This window comes from Betta splendens, chromosome 10, assembly GCF_900634795.4.
Source record: "Betta splendens chromosome 10, fBetSpl5.4, whole genome shotgun sequence".
Taxonomy (NCBI): domain Eukaryota; kingdom Metazoa; phylum Chordata; class Actinopteri; order Anabantiformes; family Osphronemidae; genus Betta; species Betta splendens.
Window position 1 is genome coordinate 15,146,264 of NC_040890.2, and position 26,486 is coordinate 15,172,749.

Here is a 26,486-nt window from a genome sequence, read left to right on the forward strand (position 1 = left end):
CTCTGTCTTTGCTTAGATTCTGTATCTGTTGTCAAAGCTAAGTCAAAGTTATAAGCATTGTATCTTAATATAAAGGGTACTATTTCTGTGTAGACACTGTCCACCGCTTACTGGAGGTTGGTGCCTGTGCCAGACTCAACTCTTGTAGATGCACCAAATGCAGTGATGCCAAAAATACCCGATCCCTCACTCAACAAGAGTAAATCCAGAAGACACCGACCTGAGCAGAGCTCATGACAGCGTCACACACTGCAGCTGCAGCTGCTGAGCCCGAGGTCCAAGGGCAGCGACAGAAAAAACACGCTTCCGCAGAACAAGCGCGCTCAAAAGTTTGCCATTTCCCATTTTACATGAAAAAGTGAAAATATTGAATAACTAAGGCCAAACATGTTTTAATTTGAAATAATTTACTTTCAAGTAGAAACTGGTTTAGCAAAAAAGATTTGACTTGAAGAGCTACAGTAGAAAGGATCTTAGAAGTGAAAGCAGTGGTCCTTTAGTTCCAAGTAATCCACTCAGATTAAAAACTGTCTGTGAAAGAGAAAAAAAATAACTACAAATTGATTCAGAAATAAGACTTGTATTTTAGGAACGCTGGGTCTTATTAGTTATTATGGGATTTATTTTTTTATTTTTCCCCTGGCCTGTTTGATTTAGACTGGAGTATGTCAAGAGGTTGACTTGAACACATTGCAGAGAGGATATTCTACCCAATAATTCTGTGATAAGACACTTTAAAGAAGTCACATCATTTACTTTGAAGTGGATCAACTTAATAGAAACTGATTTTGCTACAAAAAGCCTTTGCCTGGTTCCACACCACACCACAAACCTAATACACTCATAGCTTGGTGAGCTCCATCAGTGAAACCTGACCATTACACGTGGTATGTAACGCTTTCTGGGCTCAGACCATCAAGGAGAGACATGGAAACACATAGCATCACACACACAGATGGAAACTACTACTACTAGTGCAGAATTTTAGTTTCACGTGATGAAATAAAATGGATATAAATTCAAAATACAATATCATGTTGTTCTGGTCACAACAGTAAACAAAGGAAAAGTATTTTTTCTTTAACTGATTGCGTCGTTCCAGATGTTGGCGATTCATCAATGAAGCCGATCTTTACTTAATATTCATCAGCTCATCTTGTTCATGTAGATCCTTTGGCTGACAAGGCGTTCTGAAGGGTTTCTAAAATAACAATATGAGCCATCCATCATGTGACACCTGACTATTAAATTATTGTTAATTACACTGCTATTCTGAGACACCGCACGCACACGCGCACTCACAGACACACAAACACCCTACACAAAAAGCGCCAACGTGACACAGCCTGAATAATGACTTGCATTTCATTCTAAGTAAAGCACTTGGCAGTGACATTTGAAAAACAGTGTCAAATTCAGGAGCAATTCTCAGTGGGTGCTGGCAGAGCCTAATTAAACTACAGCATCTACTTTAGCCCCTCTCTCTCCTTGAAACAATCTGGATCCAGACTCTCGACTGTCTCGGGGTGTGTGCGCGTGTGTGACTGTACACAGTCATTGCAGCGTGTATCCCAATGAGTGACTGGTGGGCTGCTACACGCAGACATATTTTCCATGCCTCTCCGTGCCGGTGCCACTCGCTCTGAGGACGCGCCAGCACGTTCCCCTGGTGACGAAGACACCTCATGAATATGAGAAAACCTCGACTCAAAGCAACATCTGAATAATGTGATTTTTTATTCTGTAGCTTCAAATGCCGCTGATAGAGCTGCCATCAAACATCTCTCCCCCAGCCCGACGCGCGCGCTAAATGCGGGCGGGAGGAAACGCACACAATGTGATTTATGAGGCCTGGAAACGATTGTGGTGGCTGCATTCAATAGGTTTGAGAGTCAGGTGGAATCTGCTGGCAAAAAGATGCCCGCTGTTACTCGGCCCCGGCGCTGGAGGCACAGGTGGAAATAAAGGACGTGTCGATAAAGTGTGTTTACAGCCCGTGTTGTGCGTGTGTGCGGGAGTCATGGGCGCGCGCGTTCTTTGAATGTGCAGCTTGTCGATGACTCCAGCATTGTCTTAACCAACGTCGCGGGCAAAGACGCTGGATCACTACATAATTCATTCTGATCTGAGGAACAATGAACTTTCTCCCAGCTTAAGAGATGCCGTGTAGAGTGTTATTAAATCAGGGCTTGTGTGCACTAAATCAAACAGCAAAGTAACAATTACAATAGTCCGACAAAAGGTTTTCATTGCGTTTAGACACAAGGCCAGAAACGCTGCACAGAGCTGATTAAAAGCAGGAGACGAGTGTGTCCTTGTCGTCTTCCTTTTGCAACTCATTTCTATCATTGTCTCCCTGTTTCTGTGCGCGTTTCATGTCGTAATTGGCTTTATCATTAAATGAAAGTCGTCAGTGCGGCGTTTTCACTGGCGGCTCCTACTGTATGTCGGATCGGGCACAGCACAGTCCCAATTACCACAGAACGCCGCATCAGTGCTGACCTATAATACTCTCACACAGCACACAGTTGTGTTTGTGTAAACACGTATGAGGGCGCACACACATTGATTTCAAATAAAAAAGAAGCCCACAAACAATGTGAACTGCTCCCAGCCCACACAGTTATCTGGTGCAAACCCATTATATGTCACAATGACAGTTGAACTAATGCAGTCCTTATTAACACGAGCGCTGCCTGGGATTTTAATTGGGAAAGTGAGCAGTTATTGGCAGTGCATCAGATAGGAGGGCTTGATGGTTATTTCGAGTGGTATGATATGAATTCCAGGGGGTCCGTTCCATTTTTTTGTTGTGCTTATTAGTCGTCTGACTAGATAACAGATTGCATCTTAATTGGAAATCCCAACAGAAGGCCTGGTAACCATATTGTAAAACGCTCCACACCTTTGGAGGTTGTGTGCTGGTGCCACAGGTGAGCACACCAGCTTTAGGAGTAATCACTTGTTTTGTTGCATTCGAGTTTCACCTTGAGATGCTGTAATGCTACGTACAGTAATGTGTGGTAAACCTCTAGTCCTTGTAGTCCTAGTCGGACCAGCACATATTGTGAATTTACAAGGAATTACATGAGTTTTTGAATAAAAGCTGTTCGTGGTAACAAATTACAGAGATTGTATCAGACCTAATGTGTCTCTAATCGATGCTGTGGAGAACGTGAAACCCATTGAACTTTTCCAACCAAAGGTGCTAAAATGAAACAGTAACATATTCTCTAAGTAGTGGATGAAGTCTGCGCTGACATCCCAAGGTAACGAAGCCAAACTCACGATCAGTGTCTCTGTTTACCAAAGAACAGTAACACACAGAGCTGCAGCAAATCAATAGTGGTCAAACTTCAGCTCCACATTCAAGGTGCACTGAGCTACGGCTCCTTACTTCATTTTAGCTGTTTTTCATAGCATGGTCCACTCACATGGTTTCTATGAATTACTGTGACTCCCCTGTATAGGTTTTATTGTGAAGATGATCATGAACCGACCCTATCAGACTGCCAAGGCTGTTTCTGATTATTGTGTGGTGATCTGTTGTCTATCCTCGATTACACAACGCTACACACCACGTCCCGTTTCTATTCCACACCACAGGCGTCTTTTTATGTAGCCAAACAAATCTGCAACTGATCTTTAGATGCAGACAATTCTCCACGCAAAATTAACCCTCACAGATTGTGTAGCTTCACATTCGCTGAGATGCACCCACACTCATCATCTCGCTACCCAACATCTCCGCGTTCCTCTCTGAAATGCATATACAGAGAGAAGAAAGGCGCACTTTGCAGTTTACACGGAATGTGCGCCTCAGACAACTCCACTTCCTGCCTGGTGCACCTGTTCAATAACAAGCGTGTGTGGAGACAAAGAATGAATCAGAAACGATGTGCAAAGAGCACTGTAAATTTGGCCTTAAGCAGGAGACAAAAGGAGAGCAGAGGAAGAAATTCAATTAGGTACTTCCCTAGATAAACAATGATGTCTCACCAAGAAAAGGCAGAGAGGGAAGAAGGAAAAGCAGAAAACGGACACTGAAGAGCAGCCGGACGTGTTCCTCTCCTACATCCAAGTCGCCCAAGAGACACTTGTACCTAGAGCCTAATAAACCACACCCGCACAATTCAAATGGCCAATTCACTCTTTTCTTAAAAGTGGACTTGACAGGTGAGACGCACTAATGTTCTGTGTAGAAATGATCACATATGTTGGGGAGAATTCACCTAAAATTAAACAGTACATTTAAATTCTGTGGGAAAACCTTGATGCTGCATGACGTTAATACAGTATAACGTCATTTATGCAGGTGTGACCCCCCCCTGCTTTATTGAACAGAAAGCAGCAACATACATAAAGGTCTAGTACACACAATGTAAAGTGAACCGGGTCTAACGAAGGCTTTAATTATCGTGTAACTGCCACGTGATGGTGATAAGATCTTACAGGATTACACCCGCAGCATGTTGTTACCTGCCTACCTGACTCCGAGGATCACATCCGCTGTACAGACGAGCTAATTGAGCACTGACCAAGACGCTGTGGGAGCTGAGTGACAAGACAGGAGATCAGCATGGGTGCTGCTTTCTTACACGCAAAAATAGATGCAGAGTCGGTACAAAGGTTCTGATTGTGATTAGACTGACACGGGATCTGTTGGAGAAAAACACAAAAATGGCGTTCTATATTTTTTAGCCTGAAACAGATTGAACAAGTGGATTGATGATTACTGGCACATTAATATTCACAAGGCATGATCCCATTCAATTGTTGTGTATGGTATCAATTGTTAATGCACCTGGTTGGCATGAATACATTTTCCCTTGTTATGAAATATTCAGAGGGAACACAGCTCAAGTGTACACACTATAGGGCCCATGCAGGGAGCCAATATAGTTCACAAGTGGCAATAGATGCACTGACTAGCTCCCTCAGTGTGTACAGCATGATGCAGTAGCTGCCGACGGCGGCGGCCACTGGGACCTGCAGCACTGTACATACAGAACATAAAAGGCCTGCCCTACTACACAGCCACGCACCCGACACTGGAAGTAATACTAATATTGATCCTTCAAAATATTGAAGCAATGGTAGTCTGTTTTCCTGTACTGTACTGTTTCATAGCCCGGGTAACATGCCAAGATGCTGACTTTATTACAGAGGAGCCATTTGGCCTTTCCTGCAGCGATCTGTGCTGCTGAGCTCTTCCTGAACCTACAAAGCCAGGGAGTGAACATTCTTCAAAGACATGCAGTTTTCTCAATGACATGCAACACTAAGCTCGCCTTCCTGGGAACACAAAGGGCTCAGAATAAAGGTCTATAACCAGGAGAACACACACACACACACACACACACACACACACACACACACACACACACACACACGCACACACACGCGCACACACGCGCACACACACGCACGCACACACACACACGCGCGCACACACACACACACACACACACACACACACACACACACACACACACACACTGAGTGGACCATTGAAATGCACATAAACCTCGGGGAGATGAAGCACGTGAAAGATAATACTTTGTCATTCCTTCAGAAAATGAGTTCACATCGATTCTGAGTCGACACAGTTCAAACATCCACGCTGGCCTCTGTCACAACGTATGGAGAGCTCCCAGTGTGCGATCAGCTGCAGTTTGGGTGGTGGGTATGTTGTGTTGGCTTCTATTACGCATGTATGTGATTAAAAAACCCCGATGAGGCTGGAGGAAAATATGCACTTTCCTCCACTAACCACAGATTTGAACCTCAGGGAGGCTTCAATCACTGGCCTGTATCACAGTGCCCCCTACTGGCCGCTAAGCTACGCTGACAGCAGCTCAGCAAGAATCATGACAGCTAACACAATATGTGAATAAATTATTCTTAGAAGCAAAACATTGACTGTGCATTTGAATATCTAATGCGCTTCCTTTAAAACAGACAGGAAAACGCAGATAATGACTCATCTCATCACCAGCGCCGGTGATTACAATACAACATAAATCTCTGTCATGGTCATGTCCTTCCACTAAATCACTTGTCTGCTTTATTCAGTTAATGTCACTGGAGCTGTTCAGTAACACTCAACTAGAATAACTAATAAAAATTATAAATGGAGTCAAGCAAGGAGCTTAGTTCCAGTGTGATGTGTGTGACTGAATGTCTCTCACAAGAAAAGAAGCAGAAGAAAAACAGCAGATTATCAAAATTATGTTTGAAAAGTTGAGGCAAAAGTTAAATAAAAGAGCCAAAGAAAAAATGCAGCTATTTGTTTTTGAGAATCAAGAAAATGTTCAACTGTTTATTTTTGAAATGATTTGATTTTCTGTCAACAACAAATATATCATTAAATAATTAAACACATTTATTTTTTACATTTTTTTTCACATTAATTTAGATGGAAACGCAGTTTAAGTTCACTGTGTTTTTTGAGTGTTTTCCAAAATCAGATGACTGATCACTGATAACACATTTAGTGCAGGGCCAAATGATGGCACGCAGCTCCTCCTCACGCTTTGCTGCTCTCTTCTTTACATGCAAGCGTCGGGTTGCTGGGGCTGAATGAGTCCAGCGGTGGGAACCGAAAGGAGACTCTCGCTAGGTCTGGAGCCTCGTTCAGGGATGATTGCTGGAAAGTAGCGATGTGCCCTTTATCTCGCAGCTCTGATCAGCAATTAACCACTTTAGGAACCTTGAGCCCCAGCACTGCTAGCAAAGAGCTGCATCCTCGTGCTCTGCTGAGGATGTGTCATATTTACTGGGGCTCATGTTCTCTGTGCTGGAGGACAACGCCATCGAGCCACGTTCAGCAGAGCCCAGTGCTGATTGTTAGTTTGACGGCATGTTTGTCTTAATCACAACAGACGCCTGAATAATACTGGTGCAAAGAGCCTGATGAGGCTGGACAGGAAGTCCTGTACGTATGTGTCACGGAGGGAAAAGGTACATGGACGTCTGGATGTTTATTTCTGAATCCATAAGTGTCATCACCACTAATACAGTAATGACATCGCCGAAGCGCTGGCTCACAGCAATTAAACAAACCAAATACCAAAGTAATCAGAGAGCGGGGATTTGCTCCACGCCAAGAAAGATCATTTAAAATCTCACAGCTGCTTGTGACGCAATGAAGCTGAAGTGTGGAGGTACTGTATATGCACAAGTCCTCTTCTGAGAAACGTTATCATTTTCCTCAGCCTCCACTAGTCTACTTATCGCATCCCCTTCCCTCTATCACTCCCTTCATCTCAAATAACACTACTTGGTAAAACATCTCTTTCCAACGTGCAGCGCTGACGTCTGTCTTCTCACCCCCATCCCTCTTTTTGCCTTGCGCTCACTCTTTCAAACAGCCTCCCTTCCTTTCACATCTCCCTCTACTCAGCTCAACAAAGCTCTGTGATGTGTTCTTCTGTGAAAATCTATGTTGTCAAAGGACATGAATAATAAATACATATCAAGCATGCATTAAATGTGACATGAGGTTACTAATAAACCGAGTAGTGGTCAGAAATGTAGAGAATACCATTTTTAAGGAGGAACTACAGAAAAGAAAGAGCGTGAAAATGTCCCGCAGGCAGTTTGTCTTGTTTTGACAGTAAGTTGTATATTTCCTGTATCCTCTCCCTCCCTCCGTCCTGCTCCTGATGTATCACTCAGGTTCAGCACCAACACAAAAAAACAACTGTCACACTCTGGTGTTAAATTTACACGTTTACCTCTCACCAGTGCCTGGACATCAAAGCCAACGGGAGCCACCTGCTATTCACAAGCGTACGTTCACAAGCGGGAGCAGAAGCACAGGACTGAAGGGAGAACACATACAGGACGTTCTTCTCTGGCCACAGATGGAGAGATGCATGAAAGCGCGTTTGACCCACTACAGAAACAATAGGAAAAATCAATAACCCCTAATCTCCATCTCCTACTTTTAAACAACTGCTGAACTCATTCCTGATGCGCGTAGCCTGGAGCACCTACACCGCCAGCAGAGCCATTAGCCAAAACAATGCGGCGGGATTCATTTATTTATTTATTTGGATAATTAAATGTCATACGAGTCTGTCAGAGCTCTCATGCTGGTATCAGCGCCCACCTGTGTCTAACTATGTATCAGGACACCCCGGGGGTGACTGCATCGGATTCTACAAGGTGCCACCGCGTTGGAAGCACAATGGTGCACTGGCTGCTCGGCAGTGGGGCCCTCGGTACCGCTCTAATAATCTACCCAGCATGTGTTTATCTTTGTTGGACCAGGTTGTGTGGAGGAGGCGGTCGGGAAGGGAAGGCACACAGAATTCTGCCAGCCTGCATGGGAGAAGCCTGCAAATCCAGAGGGACTCTTGGCTTTGTGCGACTGCGTGTTTGTGTCTCCGCTCGTCTGTGCGCGCGCGCGTGTGCGCGTCTGAAAGACAGAAGTGGCAGCGATACAGTTATGCCAACATGAGTTATGGTCTGACTTCCACAGACACACACACAAAACATTTAATTGCCAAAAAAAAAAAAAGTCTCTCCCGGGCCCTATTGTGTCTAATGTGTTCAACGTTAATCTTACCCTTTGGGGACATTTGTTGTTGTGTTAATTACACACCACCAGGAACCCTCATTAACACACATACAACTACGTGCACACAAACACAAACATGACTAAGGTGGGAAGAGCAGACGCAGTCCGGTGCGGGAGACGCAGAGGCGGCGAAGCATTGACGGGCACCGGGTCGGCTGAGACGCACCTGAGGTCAAACAGCTCCGACGGCTTCAACAAACAGCCGGGGATCCGGCCGGGGATCCGGCCGCGGATCCGGCCGCGGATCCGGCCGCGGATCCGGCCGTTCCACAGGCCTGAGTGGCCAGCGTGCCCCGTTCCCACGCTCTGCACCACTACTGTAGCTCATCGCACCCCGACACGGGCCTGTTCCAGCATCGTGTACTGTATGTAGAGCAGAACGGACAGTATTTCTACTGGCCCCTCTCCTGTGTCCTATCGGCCCTTTTAGTCTTTCCATTAAAGTAAGAACATGTGATACCATTCCTCCCGCTCCGGCCTTCGTGAAAGGACGATACCCTGATTTGTTTCTTTGTCCTGGAAGCACCCTCCTGGTGCGTGGACCACCTTTGTCAGGGGCAGAGTAATGGGCTACAAGGTGACCCTTACTCACATGTCTACCACCGCTTTCACCTCACTGCAGGGCTTCTAATTGCATCACAGGAGGGTTTCACACGACCGATTATAAATAGTCAATTATAGACACAGCCGTAGCAAGATGTATAGCATTTCCTTGAAACTAATTCCCCAGGACAATGTAGCAATGGTGAGATGCTATTCAAAAGCAAATACCTAAAACAGCGGTCTAAAGTGAAACACATTCACAAGCGCTGGAGCTGTGTCAGTGCTAGTCTCGGCACTGAAGCCTCCATTTCAGCCTGTTCTTCACATTTGCATTAGACACAAGTACTGACTTTCAGCGCTTTATGAGATTAAAATTAAAATCAAGGTATTTCAATTCTCTAAGGTTAATTTGTCTTACACCGTATATCCGCGGTGTCCATCCTTGGGCTGCCTGTGGCCTCAGAAAGGTTAATAAGCTGTTTTACTTCAGCCGGAGACAGACTGGAGGAGAGTCGGAAAGGTGAAACCGAGGGCCAGGAGAGCGGAACGACCTCAATGCAAATATGTACATTCAAAGTAACCTGTGGAGTCTTTAAAACCGCTGCTTCTCCTACTTAGAAGTCTCCAACCACACCTGGAGCTGTACCTTCCACGAAGCGGAACATTAATACATGCACTTGACATCCGCCAGTCCTCGTGTAGTGATGAATAACTGGGGTCAAAGATCCGGGGAGCGCATAAAGATGATAAAACACCTGCCAGAACGCACTGCTCACTGCTTTGCCTGCACACTGTGTATTTTACTCTGACCGCGTGCACGGTTAGGGAAAACCGGCCGGCCTCTGGATTCCGTAAGGGCAGATGCTAATTCCTGTGACTCTCCTCCCAACCTGGAGTGTTACTGAGTTTGTGTGGGGGAAATAAAAGGTGCAATAACAGCGCAGCGCCACAGGAAAGCGAGGACAGCCTCACAGCCGGACGCACAGGAGCAATGGCTCTCATTTAACGTCAGGCGCGCTCACACCTCTGCACATTTATCACATTAAACAGGCTTTAGATTCCTCTGCAGCGTTTCAACAGTACACCACGCGTTTAATAAAACATGGTCAAAAGAGGAGGAACAAAGCAAGAAACACTCTGCAAATGCTGCAGTTCAGAGAAAGTGTTACCTCTCAAGGCTTTGGTAGCGAGACGCTAAAAAAATGAATGTGAATGTGATTCATCTGCTGATAACAATAACCTGCGCGCCCGGATCCTCAGATTTGAACACGACAATATTCAAATGACCCAACCAACACTTTGAAAAGTTATTTCAGCAGTCCTTCATTAGAGACAGAACTCACGGCGGTGGAAGTAAAAGTGAGGAAACTTTTCTTTCTTTTATTTTATTTTTTCAAGATAAGATTGAAAATTGATAGTGAGATGGGGAAAAAAGGCAAATATTCATACAGACAGATGTAAAATATGCATGCTGTGTATATTGCAGTGAGGCAACAAGGAGGAAAATGGGGGGAGAAACCAAGTTCACGTTGAAGGGGGACGACAGGAAGGAGGGGAAACGAAAAGATACAAATCAAAGGGTACCTGCACAAATATTCATTTAGGAAGAAATGAGCAGCACAGATGAACGCTGGAAATCAAGGGGAGAGAAGATCCACAGGTGACTTGACTTTCCATCCTTGAACTTAATATTCTTTCTATTAGAACACGTCCTTGCTAACTAACATCTAACACCTATTCTCTGCAATCTATAAGATGCTGTTGCTTCTCTGCCTCTCTGAATAACAGAGATGGGACAAAAACCTTTACAGGTCACACAGACTCAGAATATTCTGCTAAATTAGAATACGAGGCGACACTGCTGCAGCACAAGGCTGCAGGTCTCCAGCCCCAGTGTTCTCAGCTTTGGCAGAGTGTTTCTGTGAATCTGTGTGCAATCAGACTGCTCTGTGTATACCTCTCTCCCTCCTTGTCAACATTCCCTGTCTGTGCAGTAATTTGCCTCAACACGGTGTGAGGAGTCATGATTTTTTACATTGAGGGAGGCACCATCTTGAACACGGACGGCTCTGATTGCATACGCACGCTGCATACGACGCCGCCGTCTCTTTCCACACTGTTGTGGGAGTGTCTGGTTCGCTTGCAGCCGCGAGACAATTTAACCAAAGAGGCCCGAAGACAAATTAAACTCAGTGCCATGTAACAAACCCGACAGGCCGCCGCCCCCCGCCGGGCACTGCATCGGCTGGTGGAGGAAGCTCCCTGCGCTCCCTGCTCCGCGCTGGGACCGCCAGTCAACATGGAGCCAGGCTTAAAGTGCTCGCAGAGAGGCAGAAGTTAGACAACAAGTGTAAAAACTGAGATACGAGGACGACGTTTGCAATTACAGCTGATGAATTTCGTTAACTGTGCGGCCGACGGAGTTTGTGTTCGATCTCATTTAAGAGGAGATTATGAAATACAGCGGGTGGCGGAGTTGTAACAGCTTGAAAAACAGTGTCTACAGGCCCATCAAAGTAAAAAGAAGCCAGACAATGTTTAAGTGGAGTAAAGCTATCAGCCCCTGAAATTAATACCTGACAGGAAGAATGGAAACGAAGCCCTTGAGGTTGCTAATAAAATCTTGAGTGTGACTGAATCACTCTGAGACTTACAAAAATAATACATACACTGTACTTTGATTTCCTGATGATAAACACTGCATGTTTAACCTTTTTATCATGAATAAATGCACTGAATCATTGCAGAGTATCATCCAAGGAGGAGACCAATGAATAATGAAGTCCACACAATGCCAGTCCAGCACCACCGTCACACGTTCTGTAACGCATTTCCGTTTAAAACCTTGTACTCTGCTCGTGTACTCGTACTTCTGGGCTGGATTAGTTATGCACTCCATATTCTGCTGTCTGGGATCACAGGGGTGAGTTAACGAAGCTCCACTGGGGCTTTTCCATGTGAGAAGCTCCGGTGGCACAGCTGACACTGTCCTCCTTTTGAAGGCAACCCCACTGTCGATAGGCATCCTATCAGTCAATTAGGCCGCGAGGCAGAGCTGGTGAATCGGACTGAACACACGCTCAGATACAGTCGCTCTAATACAACGCAGACCCTGCAGGTTCTGTTGTTCACTATAAAATATCATATCAACTCAAATTAACCAAGTAAAACTAAAGAAATTATGAATGGTTTGCAAAACAAACCGAGCCAAACCTTTACACATTTGATGGCCAATAGAGAAGCAGATAAAGCGCTAACATGGGAACAGAAACATGACTCAAAACAGGGTTTTTCTGAAATTATCCTAAAGGAGCAATCACAACGGAAAAATAAACAAAATATTTAGATGCACAGGGGAGTTTTATTTTTACATTGAACATTACCCTGTACCTGAAGGCACATAAAAGTTAGCAGGGTGTAGAGTTGGGAGGCTGCAAGCGGCAGGTATCAAAGGAAGCTAATATTCAGAGGGCTAAAGTTAAAGTGCACAGCGATAGCCAGAATGGCTCTCATCTGAGAAGAGAAGATTAAAATCAGTGGGACATCACAGCAAGGCAATATAAAGTAGGAACGGGAGGAAGGCTCTCTCACAGACACAGATGCACACACATTATATGGTCTCCTACAATAAACCAATTACTTGTCATTAATATTTAAGGCCGTAATTTCCATTCATATGTGATTTATTGAAATTGTGCAGGAACGAGCAGGGAAAATGGCCGACGCTGAGACGTTCGCAGTGGGCTGGCTGCCCCGAACAGGGAGAAATGAGCATCAGGGTGTTTTGTGTTTTATGGAGACAAATCTCCCGCCTGCGCCAGCAATTAATGGCCTCCTTTCCAAATTGAGGAAAATACCACCATTTGAGGCCTTTCTTTTCCAAAATTAGACACTACCCTCTTTGGTTTGCTTCAAATAACGGCCGTTTAATCTAAAATAAAGGGTTTTCTGGTGTGAGGAAAGCGCCTGAGCCTAAACAATTCACCAGGAAAATAGAGAAATCCTCTCTGCACTCACTGACACCGGTCACAATAAACAAATATGGCGGGATGGACGTCTGAATTTTAAGGCTGACAGTGATCATTTTTTAGTCACTATTTGTGCAATATAAACCATTTATTTTAGATAAATTCCTTACATTTAATTATTATGAAGTTCTAGCCAAAATGTCTTTCACAGTTTTTGCAAAAATACAATGAAAATAAATAAATAATAAATTTAAAGTATGCTTTAAGTGAACAAATACAAGGCAATGTCAATCAATCTTTCTGTTCTTTACTGCAGTAAATATTTTTTAATGGCCTCATTCTTGAAAATACACAAAGTTACCCTATGTGTTTTAATCCTGATTTCCAAAATAAGAACACGCCAAAAATACTCACACAGCATATTTATATTCATCCTTTTGTGCTACTGAGACACAATGCAAATAATATCAACATCACTAATTTACTTCAAGACAGATACAGCATCAAACTCTTGTTCTTTCATGTAATACATAGCTAACTGTGGACAATTTCGGACCAAGCGCTTCGCAGCGATCCAGCGCTTCGTTTTATTCATTGGGAGGGCACAGACTGCCGAGCGCTGACCGTGCGGATTAGTGCCTCGCCAGCAGTGCAGATTCAGTGCTCTCAGGTGGACGGCAACTACACCGAGGCAACACTACTAATAAAAACAAACTCGGGCGCCTGTGGTTGACCTGATGATCCCCTTCTATCTCTCACTCCGTCTATTCTGACGTTTGCGCCGGATGCTCGATGCCCGCCGCTGGATCAGACTGCAGCTGGTGAACAATGAGGTGGAGTGCGGGGGCGCTCTCTTGCCAGGCGGCCGCGAGTCCAGATGGACACGGCCGCGGCCAAGGAGAAGGCTTCAGGAGCACGCGCCGACAGAACGAGATAAGAGGAGAGAAAGGGGTGATGTCAGGAGAAGAAAAGCTCCGGATAAAGATGCTCCCTCCTCTCAATTAACATAATCTGTAATAAACAGCCATGTTCTCCAGGGAAGCGTGGCGAAGCATCAAGCCTGACTCCCCAACACTTTCACACGGAACATATCAAAAGCTCATCGTCGTACACATGCTATTAATACAAGGAAGACGATCCCACAGTGGGCTGTAGGGTCTTGAGTTGAGCCTAAACTCATTAGACAAAAGCCTTTATTACATTGTGAGTATCTGAGACGGCAGAGTGCCAGTAATAGTCTTGGGATGGCTTTCTTCAAGAGAAACAAGCTTTTCAAAGGTTCCTATCAACAAGACATATTGTTAGTGAATGAATACAGCTTAAAGGGATTAAATATTTTGACTGGCACTTATTGTTGCTGCAGTACCGGGCTGCGTGAGCCAGACTGCTCACGTCCCGAGACGTCAGACGGGTCAGCAACAGGTTTCCTGTCTAGCTGAGAGATGGCCGAGTGTCACGTGAGGTGGCTGATCATGCGTGAGTGTGTTTGATCTGGTGGCCGGGTCAGCCCTGATGTTAACTGAGTTATTAGGGGACTTATTAGGGAGAGTCAGAGAACCAGCTAAGCCCCCTGCTGATTCCATCATTACTGCCATTGTGGCAGGGTCATTACCGCCCTGCTGCTGAGGCTTTGTAGCAGGGATTGAGAATCTGCTAGGGAGCAGACCACATGCACTCAATGGGGAGTGTGTGGTGTGTGTGTGTGTGTGTGTGTGTGTGTGTGTGTGTGTGTGTGTGTGTGTGTGTGTGTGTGTGTGTGTGTGTTAGGAAGAGTTACTGTAAGGAAGCAGTCAAGGTAAAGGGTGAGGTGACTAATGCATCACCTTTTCAAACATTTACTTATTTTTGGATTAATAATCTGAATGAATAAAGATATTCTTTGAATTCTACAGCCTCAGAATAAAATGCTCTAGAAGTGATGTTTACTATTACTGGATGCCTGCATTTCTTCCTCTCACCAGTTTCTTTTTTTATATTTGTTTCCTTTAGTGCTCTGCAACATCTTTGCTGGCCTGTTCATGTTGGCCTAGGCTTTGCTATCACTAAGGAAATGTTGGGAAAGGAGGTTCAACCTTGTGTATTACTTAGCAGTAGGGAAACATTAATAGAATATTGTTAGCACTTTGAAATAAACAGCATAAATAGGAGCAGCTACTGTTGTGGAGTCATTTATTTCTTTCTCCATTGTGTGTTGTTTCTACTGAGAAGCCCAGACATCACCATTACAAAGTGGCATATGCCCTTTGTCTGTCAGCAATTGATGCGGGCAATGGAGGAAACATTTTGGAAGAAAGGCCGTGTGAAGTTTGCCAACATCAATCTTGTTTCAAATTGAACTGCAAAGTTCCAGCTGAATGAATTGCCTTTCAAATGCAGCGGGCCATGGCTACACGCATTCAATCCTGAAGTGAATCTGATTTGATCCCGAGAGCCGTGCAAAGCCACAACCCACTGATTGATAAAGCGAACGGAGGGGAGATGAGGGTATGAGGAAAAAAAAGCCTACAAACTTCAAATCAATGGAGAAGAGGGTAACGAAAGACCCAAAAGCGGACACAGCCGAGCAAAGACAGACAAAGAAATACAAGGAAGAAAGCAAGAGGGGGGAAAAGTGTTACTGTAAAGTATAAACCGTAATGTGGCTCATACACAGGTCCAAAACATGCAGCACAATGGGACGTGGAGCCAGAGCAAAATAAGGACGCGTGTCTGCAATAACACACTGTTCAGATCTTTGGGCAGGTGATAACAATTTTGTGATCACAAAGAACTCGATGGTGCCCAAGGTGAAATACCCGCCTTGACGCGAGTCACTGAGATGCAGCTTAAAGAGGAACACATTTTCACCTGCGAGAAATTCTTGCATTTTTCTCACTTCTGGAAAAAGAAGTCGGTGCGTGCTTCACTTACAGAGGGCGAGGGTGAAGTGGACAGTATGGACGCCGGCTTTGTATGTGACTCAGACTGAGTCACATACAAAAACGATACGATGCCGTTCATCCGCGAGACACGCGAGATCGGATCCATGCGTTGAGTTTTCAATCAAGCCAAAGAACAATCTCATAATAAATGACAAAGAAAAAAATAAATAAAAAGCCACTTGTAGGAGATTGAAGCGGTGCTTGAAATCCCTCTTGATTATCATTTCCTTTTCTTGGTAAAACTCATTAAACAGTAAGACTCATAAAAGCAGCGGGGGAGATGCCAGTCTTGCATTCTCAGTTGTTTTAGAGGCCTCTGAGCGCAATAAGCATCTGAAAATTGGGGGCTGTTAAAGTGATTCTTTTTTTTCCCCTTTACTGCCGAAGTGTTGTTCCTCAACAATACAAGTAACAAGCAAGACTCCCAAGAAACGGGGAGTTAACAGCAGCCTTTTTGCACCGCTTTCTGAGGCCAGCTCTGCGGGGAAGGCATTTACACCTGCTTGCCTCATCCTTCACAATACACCAGTCTCCTCCAAGAGCGCTTTACTTATAAATATCCACGTCTAAGATGTGGCGAAGATGGAGGTATCGCAAAGCAGCAACCGAAAAAAAGGCGAGTATGTATCTGTGTAAAAAAATAACACCCCAGACAAAGTAGGCTTGGCAAACAAGCATGGGCAGATTTATGGTCTGCTGCACAATGAGGCCTCAGGAATTAATGTTGTAGAAGCCCTGGATTCTCCACCTGCAGCCACAACACAACTTTAAACTGCCCCATTACCTGTTAAACAACTCGTCTGCACGTGATGCTCCATATAGGTCAGTCCAAGTGGAAGCTTCCTGGCAAATCGTTCAGGCAACCTGCAGCTACAGTACATATTTCCAGACGACGCGTGTTTAACGAGCTGTGTTGCGCGAATCGTGACAGCGAAGGCACGAGAGGAGCAAACGGAGGATCACGTTTTAAGGAAGGCCCCGTTCTGCAACGCCATCCACATCAAAGCGCCCCTCACTGACTTTCAACTTCACCAACAGGGAGGGAGGTGTGGGAAGTGTGGATATCAAACATTAAACAGCATTTTTCATTCATGAGCAAATCATGTTCTGTTTCAACAATAGGGAGGGAAAAGAGCTGATTCAGTGAAGTCGCTGCAGGGGTAATTGATAGGGATCCAGCAAAGGTAACTCCCACAGGAAATGCTGGATCATGAATTCCTACCCTGCCAGCGGGAATGTGGACTATCTATAGAGGTTTTTTTTTTTTTTCTTAAACCCCAGTGGGTGAGAAAGTGAATTTAATAAAGAATTTAAAAGGACATTCAAGCTGAATTAAAGCCACGTGTCTGTGCAGCTGCAAATGAAACACAAAAGTTGAAATTCCTTTTTAAGCTCTAAAATTGCATTACGCAGCAGCTGTGCTCTGCAAATATATCCCTGATTTACTAACACTATACTGTACGTTAAACATGTCACTTAATTATAAACCATGAATCACAGTAGAGAACGGAAGGAAAATTGAAAAATGAAACAAGTGTTGCTAAGTCACAAAGATTTGACTGCCAACTACTTCAGAAATGTCACCGAGTGCACGTTAAAAAAAGTGTCTGGCAGACGTCCTCTGGTGAGAGATGAGAATAGAGTGGCATGCCTGCCAGGCCTTTCCCCGCCACTTCATTAAGCCTCACGACAACTGTTCTTTCCTACCCACATTCTCCTTCCATCTGTATTATGCTGGAAAATCACCTCGCAGCAGCTGAGGGAAAATTGCTATTTATTTCACAGAACAAAAAAGAGATGAGCCTAGATTGTAGACCGGGGTGCTGGGAGAACGACAGAGCAGGAAGCTGCTGGCAGGCTGACTGGTGCCCGAGCAGACGATGGGTATATGAAAAAGTTGGTAGATTCCGAATAGTTATGTCCACACGCCCTGACAGAGCTCAGATTTGACTGTTTTGCAGCTGACAGGGCTCTGGCTTCTACCCTCCCACTGCTCCTAGAATTAGAAGGGTGTAGTAGAGACACACACGCACACGCACACACATTTAAGGCAGTGGAAACCCCTCAAATTGTCATGGGAAGAATACATCAAGTGCCTTCACAGACCCTCTTCCATACAGAGCGCAATCTGGCTCTGTGCTGCTTGTGTTATTCATCAACAAGTTAGGTACTGGAGCCTGGTTGTGTGTCTGCAAAACAAACTGGCCGGGACAAGAGAACTCTCAGAGCTTCCTTCACAAAAGCCTCTCGTCTTCCCCGACGGAGGACTGGTCTACTGGACTGGAAAAGGCAAGAAGCAAACCAAGCATAACCGCTCTCAATTCACACATATCCAGAGTGTACGAGTTAAAGTTTGTGCACACCCACACGGGTGCACAGCCGCTCTCATCTGAAACTACTCATTGGGTACAGAGAAGAATGCCATGTGCATCCACAGAGCATCTCCAGCTTTTCTCAAAGACAAACACATAAAAACACTGCAACAAGAGCCAGGGAAGCACTAATTGGCCCAGAGATTTGAGCCGAGAGAAAACACATGTATTGTTTAATTCTAGCGGAAAATGTGCCTGGTCTTAAGATAATTAACATTTAAGTGAGAAAATTTGTGTCTTTAAATGTCACAAGATGAAAGTGTCCAGACGTGTAGCGCTGGAGAAGCTAAATGGAGCGTGTGGGGAGATTAATTAAGGGAGGCTTGAGTAGAGGCGGCGCCTCCTTACCTTTGCTCTGCGAGGAGAAGGTGAGCGAGAGCTGAGCAAATAGGTCAGGATTCTCCAACTTCTCTTCTTTGACTTTGATCCAGAAGCAATTCTCTGCCATTTCCTGAGGCACTATCTGCAATGACACAAGGATTCCATTATCGGCACAATCAGAGACCGCCATTCTAACAACCTGCCACTCAAAAACTTCTCACTGGAGATGGAGAGTGTGTGTGTGTGTGTGTGTGTGTGTGTGTGTGTGTGTGTGTGTGTGTGTGTGTGTGTGTGTGTGTGTGTGTGTGTGTGTGTGTGTGTGTGTGTGTGTGTGTGTGTGTTTTGCTGTGTGTGGACACACACATGCCCTTGTGCTTCCTCCCTAGCATCAAAGTGGCAAAAAGGCAAAAGACCATGAAGCAGGCAGGGTTAAATCATCAGTTCGTGTCGAGACGGACTCCACGAACGAGACCAACCCAGAGGACTGAAGGAAGCTCCAGATGAATAAGTGAACCTCAGTTTGTTTAGCTTGTTTTGTTCTAAATTCCCATTTGCTTCTAACAACCTACTGTCTGTGAAATGACAGCAGGCCACAGGAGCGCCCCTCCTCTTTCATCCTCTCCGTGCTGCTCAGTCGACAGAAGCGCGCTGGAGTCCACCCTGATTGTGATACGTGGCAGTTATCGCTGGCTAATAACGCCTGACACTACAGTGCATCTGTTGCCATGAGCTTTTGGTGAGCTTGTTTATTGAGGGCCTGCACTGGTAGCTGGCCTGTTTTAGCAGCGCTGTTAACCTCTTTAGAACTACTGTAATTACACACAGGGTGAGGTGTGTGCAGCGCTGAGGCTGGGCAACCAGAGCAAAGCTGCACACTAACTGGAAGGAAATGGGAACGTTGAAATGAGGCTTATGAAACTTTAACATGGGTTCTAGATAATTGTGCCTCAGTGCTGTGTTTGCTCTCATACGGTCCCATAGACATACAAGAGTGTAATTTGTGATTATACTAATAAAAAGCCCAAAATGCTATCATGTCATTTTGACCTACGGTACTCAGATGTTCCAGTATAATTATCATTATACTCAAATACTTGTTATTTTTATTTTTTAAGGCCTGTTTCTCTCAAAGAATTGAGAAATCAGGTTGTCACACTGTGCTCACCACAATATAAAGATTTTACATCATACTTACAATAATTTACAGTCAATGCTAGTCAAGCCTACAGTCAGGTGACTTTTAACCTCAAACCTACACAGCTACTGTATCATGTAGGTTTAACTTCCTGCATTTTGTGTAATTCTTGTTGAACTTGTATTAATAAGTGAAAACAGGAGATGTAAGTTAGAGGAAAAATTTAAAAACTAAAGGATTTTTTTCCCGTTTGCTTCCACTTTTATACAACCAAATTACACTTGCCCCTGGCAAACCTATACCTCCATCTGCTGCACCAAGGAGACAGACGACTCTTGCACCTCTTAATCAAAGCAAATTGTTTTCCCTCAGGTGGTTATGAATTTCATTTGCATCAAAGTACGATTCCGGTGGAGAAAAGGTTAATGCACCTGCACATCAACTTGTTTCTATACGAACAATCGGCATTTCCACCACATGGACACAAATCTTATGTGCCAGACGCCCAAGATAAGGTAACGCTGAGTCGATGCCTATGGGCAAAACACTGGTTTTACAACAGCAATTAGCAATAACATTTATACATGTAGGCACAAAAACACACCCAGCCTGGAAACGCTCCTGATTTCACCTACTGCTCAAACTCAAATCTTAACACGTCATCCACATCTGGTAGGAACATTTTAAACATCTATTTGTTGATGAGAAGAAAGTTACCTACAATTGCAATCAACACATCAACAAAAATCAAAATTCCTTTTTAATACATGGCATATTTCCACTGAAATTGATAAATGTAATGCGCCACGCTGACAGGATGTCAAAAGAACTGGGCTGTTTTGGTTGTTGTTAGTAATTGAAGACTAAAGCGCAAGGTCAGACAAGTATAGGCAAAGACCGATCGCATTAATGCTAAGAACTCCTGAGGCGATGGATAAATTATCTATGGTAAAATAGAGCTGGCATGCAGGAGAATGTCCTATTGAAATTGTATTCAAATGTGATGGATCGTTACACAACCCGGTCTCCTTTCAATTGTGCTAAGAATGTGCAAATCCAAGGACACCCGAGCAGAGAAAATTGTTTACTGCCGAATCCTTTGAAATGGCTGCTCAGTGTAGAACAGTGTGGCCTGTGGCTGTACAGTTGTTTGACTAGATTAAGAGTGCATTTAAATAGAGCTCCTTTTAGTTTGGATCTTCACTGCTCCTTTGTCGCATTGTGTAGGGTTACTTCAAGAATCCTCCAAAGCCAGGCCTAAGCATTTTCATGCGTCAATGTATAAAGCCTGCATAATATTTGATGTAAAATAAGACTGTGAAGCCATTTTCCCCACACTGTCACATCACCAACGGGACTATGAGCATATAGGATCCAGTGAGCCCTGGTTACTGTACCTTGGTCCAATTAAGCCTCTTCATCGTGGTTTCAGGCTTGTAGGTCTTCTTGGGCTCCAGTCCATAAGGCAGCTTGACAACAGGCGGTGCAAGAGGGGGTGGAGGCCCGCCCGGGCCCCCAAAGAACGGCGGAGGAGGCGGGGGTCCACAGCCGGGGGGTGGAGGGGGAGGAGGGGGCCCTCCACCCGGGGGAGGAGGTGGTGGTGGAATGCCAGCGTGGCACGGTGGAGGAGGGGGGGGAGGGGGGGGAGGACAGCCGCCAGGTGGAGGTGGCGGTGGGGGTGGAGGCGGCGGGGGAGGAGGCGCCGCGCCCCCTGGTACAGGCGGCGGAGGTGGGGCTCCAGGCGCTGTCGGACCCGCTGCAATCTGCAAAGAGAGGATGGGGTTAAAGGAGAGCACACAGGAGGTTGTGACGCCATGAGGAGCAAATAGAGTCAGAACATTTGCATTCAGGCAAAGCATCTTTGAGGACTTATATAAATAAACACTTCCTTTCATCCACATAATTCATCCAAAAAGCTTATAAATAAATAATAATTGTCTAAAACCAACAGTTGTGATTGTAAAACCAATTACTGCCTAAGGAACCCAGTGGGAGCGCATGCTCCAGCCCTGGACGCCATGTAAACATGCAGCTCAAGATAACAATAACTTCATTTAATATCACAGTTATATCATTGGTAATTTTTTGTTGGAATTTAATTAATTATATGAATTATTCAAATTACAGTTACAATATCATCAGTTCTGCCTCATGAAAATGCCCAAAATTGCCGGTTGCCGATTTTAGACTTGAATCAGCATAACGTGCTTCTCACTGGATCAGGTAAAAGGTCAGTGTTTTGTGTTCATTAATTCCTAATCGTAGGTATGTTCATACTGAGCAAACCTGTTACTCGCTACCATTTTCATTTACAACAGATAAGAATGTTGCTTCCCACAGGCCTTCATCATCATGAGTCCTCACAATAGCAGGCTATTAAGCATTAGACAGGGTTCTAATGAGACCCACCACTGATAAGACAAAGCCGTTGAGTCATTTGACACGTCTGCACTATCACACATGAACAGGTGCCGAAGATGGTGGAGGAAAAACAAAAAAGCAAAAACAACCTTTGCGGAACCTGAGCTTAGACGCACGCGCTTTGATCTTTACAGGTGATTAGCTGCTGCTCTGACCAAAAGCATTTCCGCCTGCCCTTCTCATTTCAAAAACCAATCTCCCACTATGTCCATTTCCCCAGTCACTTGATTGTCTGTGCAAAATGTGATTGGCTTTACATTTAAAGACATTAGGAAGTGTTTCATTACATAATGGCATTGGCAGTTTGTTTATTAGGGCCAAAATTAAAAAGGTGTTCTGCAAGGAGCTCCTTACCCAAATCGCCCAGAGCCCTTCAGTGAAAATCCACAAACAATGATTACACGTCTGTCAGTCTGGAGCCCTCGTGGCCCGTTTTCTCTTTCAAGATTAATACAAGAGAATGAAAGCAAATTAGCTGCTAAATTAGAGCGCAACTGTTTCCATACCGAGGGCCCTCAGAGTCTCCCTCTCTCCCCCAGTCTCTGCCTCGCTCTAGTCTAGCCAGTAATAAGCCCAGTGTCTACAGAACCCCTGGGATCCAATATCATTGCCACCAGCACTTCCTTCCCAAGAACAAAAACAAACATCCAAACTAAAAATGATCCATCTGTGATGAAGTTATATATATTACCATTGTATACTTAGTCTTATACAACAGTGGGGCATATGGGAACACATTAATCTCTACTGTATGTATTATACAAAACATAAGGAGGTACAGTGCAGTAGTGGTACACACTGCAAGTAGCCACTGGTGAAATACATATAGAATAAATTGTTATGATTAGTCTGAACTCAGTGAGGATGTGAGAATAGTGGCTGATGTGATTAACCTTATGGCCCAAGCTCATCTCCATCAATAAACAAAGACATATTAATCACAATCAAGTGTTTACTGTATCAAACACACACAATTTCTGGAGTAGAATCAGAACATGCAGATTAAATGACTGTGTTTGATCATTTACTTCATTTAAATTAGATGCACTGAATCCAGCTGACAGACAAACCTAGCGTTGAATTTATTACAGAATACGAAGAGGGGGGCAGAACTAACTGCTAACGAGAGATTTTAAACACCACGATCAAATGTTATAAATACAATATATAAGCTGGATTTGGAAGCCACTACATATGCAAGTACTGTATAGCACGTCAAGGCCCACACATGCAAGGAGGACACCCACCTTGGCGTCAGATTCCCCGATGAGTCTCTGAGCCTCTTTGAGCTTGTCTTTTTCAACAGTTAACTGTGCAGACACACACACACACACACACACACGAAACACACGTCACAAGCAACAGAGTGCAACAGAGAGGCACAAATGGGGGTTGGTTAGACAGACAGAAGAAGAACACTAGTACACAAGAACAGGTGCAGTACAGAACTCACGGCAAACAAAAAGGGAAGAAAAGAGCTGAACGGGGGAAAGAGCACGGCCCTTACACAATTAATGACAATGGTAGTACAGTGTTATATTCCCATTTTGTCTGAATGAGCTATTTGATGTGCAAAAGGCAGAGTGTACTGTACTTTTACACCTAAAACAAGATGTAATCCACCTTCAAAAGAAGCTCAGTGCAGTGCACTGACTGCAGCATGAAAGGAACAAGGCGCAGCGACGCTGACAGTTGCTGCACCTTCAAAACCCCTCTTCTACTTCCTCTTTTTTCAGTCCCGGCAACACAAAATGCACTTCAACTTCGCAGCCTCAGATGTGTGATGGGCACTGATTTCACTGTGCAGTCTTTGTTTTAGAAATGTACTTATTTTGCTTTGATATTTCGCTCCGTGTGACTTCGCCAAAGGAAAGTTGATGGGAGCGTATTCCGCTTCAGCGCGAACGGAACGCATTCATTCCTGCAGAGCACCTCTTACTATGGGGTGCAGAGAAGGAAATAATACTTGTGAATAATGGAAAAGGGAGATGAAAACTTTTATCACTTACTTACTTTCATTGTAAAATAACTCTTGGAAAAAGAGTTGAGAAGTGCATTTTTAAAAGTCAGCTTGTATTTTATCGTTCATCCTCAAGGATGAAAGTCTTGGACTCTTTGAAGAAACCAAACGATTCAGTTCGAGGCCTTGCTTTCTAAAACGCTGGGCCAATAACAGCCAGACAGTAACAGAGAGAGGGCACGGACCTCTACACCTCAGGCTCCACTTAGGCCCAAGCTGCCAGGTTGTTAAACTGTATTAATGTGGTGGCACATTGTGCTTCAGTGCACCACTGCAGCGCTACATTATTCATCACATCCTCAGCGAATTCAATGCGATTCCTCCCTCTTTTGACTCGAATGGTTGCGAGCGCAGGTTTAGGGATCGGGGGATGAGATCCACTTGTTGTGAATTCTATGTCCTCTGTTGGTGTTTACTGGGAGAACCGCCACTCAGCTCAACTGGGGGATAATCAAACGCACACATCAAACGGGCTGCTTGTTACAAAGCTAAAGTTCCCAGAGAAAGACACTCATTAAACGTGTTGGTTCGCAAACAAGGTGAAGGGAAGAGACTGGAGAATACGTGTGTTTAATATCTGACAGGGATCCAGTCTAGGAGATGAAAGGTTAGGGTTAGCTGCCTCTTCATTCATATTCAGCAAAACGGCAGCGATAGAACAGAAGCTTTGATGGATAAAGCGAACGCGTGTCCTCATAGCGATTTAGTTTCTGTGCTCTCACAGTTAATGGCTTTCTCCAGTCTTGTCTCAAACACGGATTAGGTTGCAAAACACACTCTTTCAGTCTAGTCCTCTTGAACTAGCAGAATCACAAGCGTCTGACAGGATGACACTGTTTGGTTCATTGCTTAAGGCAGTAACTCACGGCTTTGTGTTAAAACCTGTCTATAATTAAAAACTATATTTTATAACACAAAAAAACACATTTAAGTAAAACCAAATTATTATGTGACAGGCAGTGAAATTTAACTGATATGTTTAGTATTCATGTCACATAAAGATGCAGAGGGGACGCTCGGCATCGCTGCCACATTCCCAACCGGCTAAACAAGTTAAATATTGGCCCGCTGAGTTTAAGGTCTGCTGATGTGTAGCGCTCCAAGAGAAACGTCTCTTTGAAGGAGGTAAACAGATGAAGAGATGGTTTGGCTCTTCAGGGCCTCTCTATCTGTTAATGCACCTCAGTCAGCCAGTCTTCAAAAGACAGAGGCCTGCCAGGAGAGGGTCACTGAAGATGTGTGATAGGGAAAGAAGCACGACTCCAAAGGGCAAGCAAAGGTAACATGGCCGATGTGTTCACATCTGTCAGAGGGAGGAGGAAGGAGAGGGCAAGGAGAAAAGCACGGGCAGCCACACCGTGTCAGGGCGAACCTTTCCCCTGGTCTCGTTAAATCGGTGAGTAGTTATCAGGACCAGCGTGAGCGATGAACCAGCCTGAGCAGAAATGCACTTAACAAGTGGTGACACAGCAGTCAGGCTTACGGAGTGCGGAGTGTGACCTACACAGAAATTAGGGTGGAAGTAAAAAAGAAAGGAAAGGACGCTGGCCAGGACCCAACACACGGCTCATGTCACAGCTAAGACACCGTTAATGAATTACAGCTGAGAAAAGCACATGCGCAGCTACAGGTCATCAGAAGGGAAGTAACCTGAGGCGGATGTTTAAAAGAAACAGCAGGCTCTGACATATATGTAGCTAAACCATCTATCAGAGTTGGTTTGTATTAAATTCTCTAAGCAGAGAGGCAAACTGGCCTTTTGTCCCACGGCAGCACTAAAGTGTTTGAAATTGGGTTAAGGGGGAAATAGCAGTCATTTTCAGAGCTCAAAATGGAAGGTTTTGCTTGAGAAGAAATGATGTGGAGGCCAAGAAAAGAAACGCAATCCATCTTTGTGATGATAGAATTACATAGGAAAAGCTTCAATAGAGCAATTCACCCATATAAAGAGCTCAAACTTAAGGAGATTGACCCTTTATTAAATCAAATGTTCTTGCATGGATGATAACTCCCACTTACAGCAGAAGCACATTTGTAAGTGGAGTGGAAAGATACGGTTCTGACCAAATCAGCCGTTTTCCGAGTGGCGCCATTGCTTTTTTTTCTGCTATGATAAGCAAAACATTTTTATTCCATTTTCATTCTGTTACTTTTTCACTTAAAAGCATCTGTCAAATTGATTAAAAGAGCACCTCTTC

At 44.5% G+C, this 26,486-nt stretch overlaps 1 protein-coding gene across 12 annotated transcripts in view; it reads right to left on the reverse strand.

The window, feature by feature from the left end:
• diaph2 (diaphanous-related formin 2) overlaps window positions 1–26,486 on the reverse strand; it is a 279,374-nt gene that overhangs the window by 146,887 nt on the left and 106,001 nt on the right. For 11 of the 12 annotated variants that reach the window (XM_029164826.3, XM_029164824.3, XM_029164823.3 and 8 more), the window contains 3 exons: window positions 23,516–23,578; window positions 21,245–21,610; window positions 18,740–18,854 (listed from right to left, as the gene is read on the reverse strand). In XM_029164826.3, the coding sequence (XP_029020659.1) occupies window positions 18,740–18,854; window positions 21,245–21,610; window positions 23,516–23,578 (544 nt within the window). The remainder of the gene's footprint in view (window positions 1–18,739; window positions 18,855–21,244; window positions 21,611–23,515; window positions 23,579–26,486) is intronic. The other variant, XM_055512468.1, reaches the window with a different exon arrangement.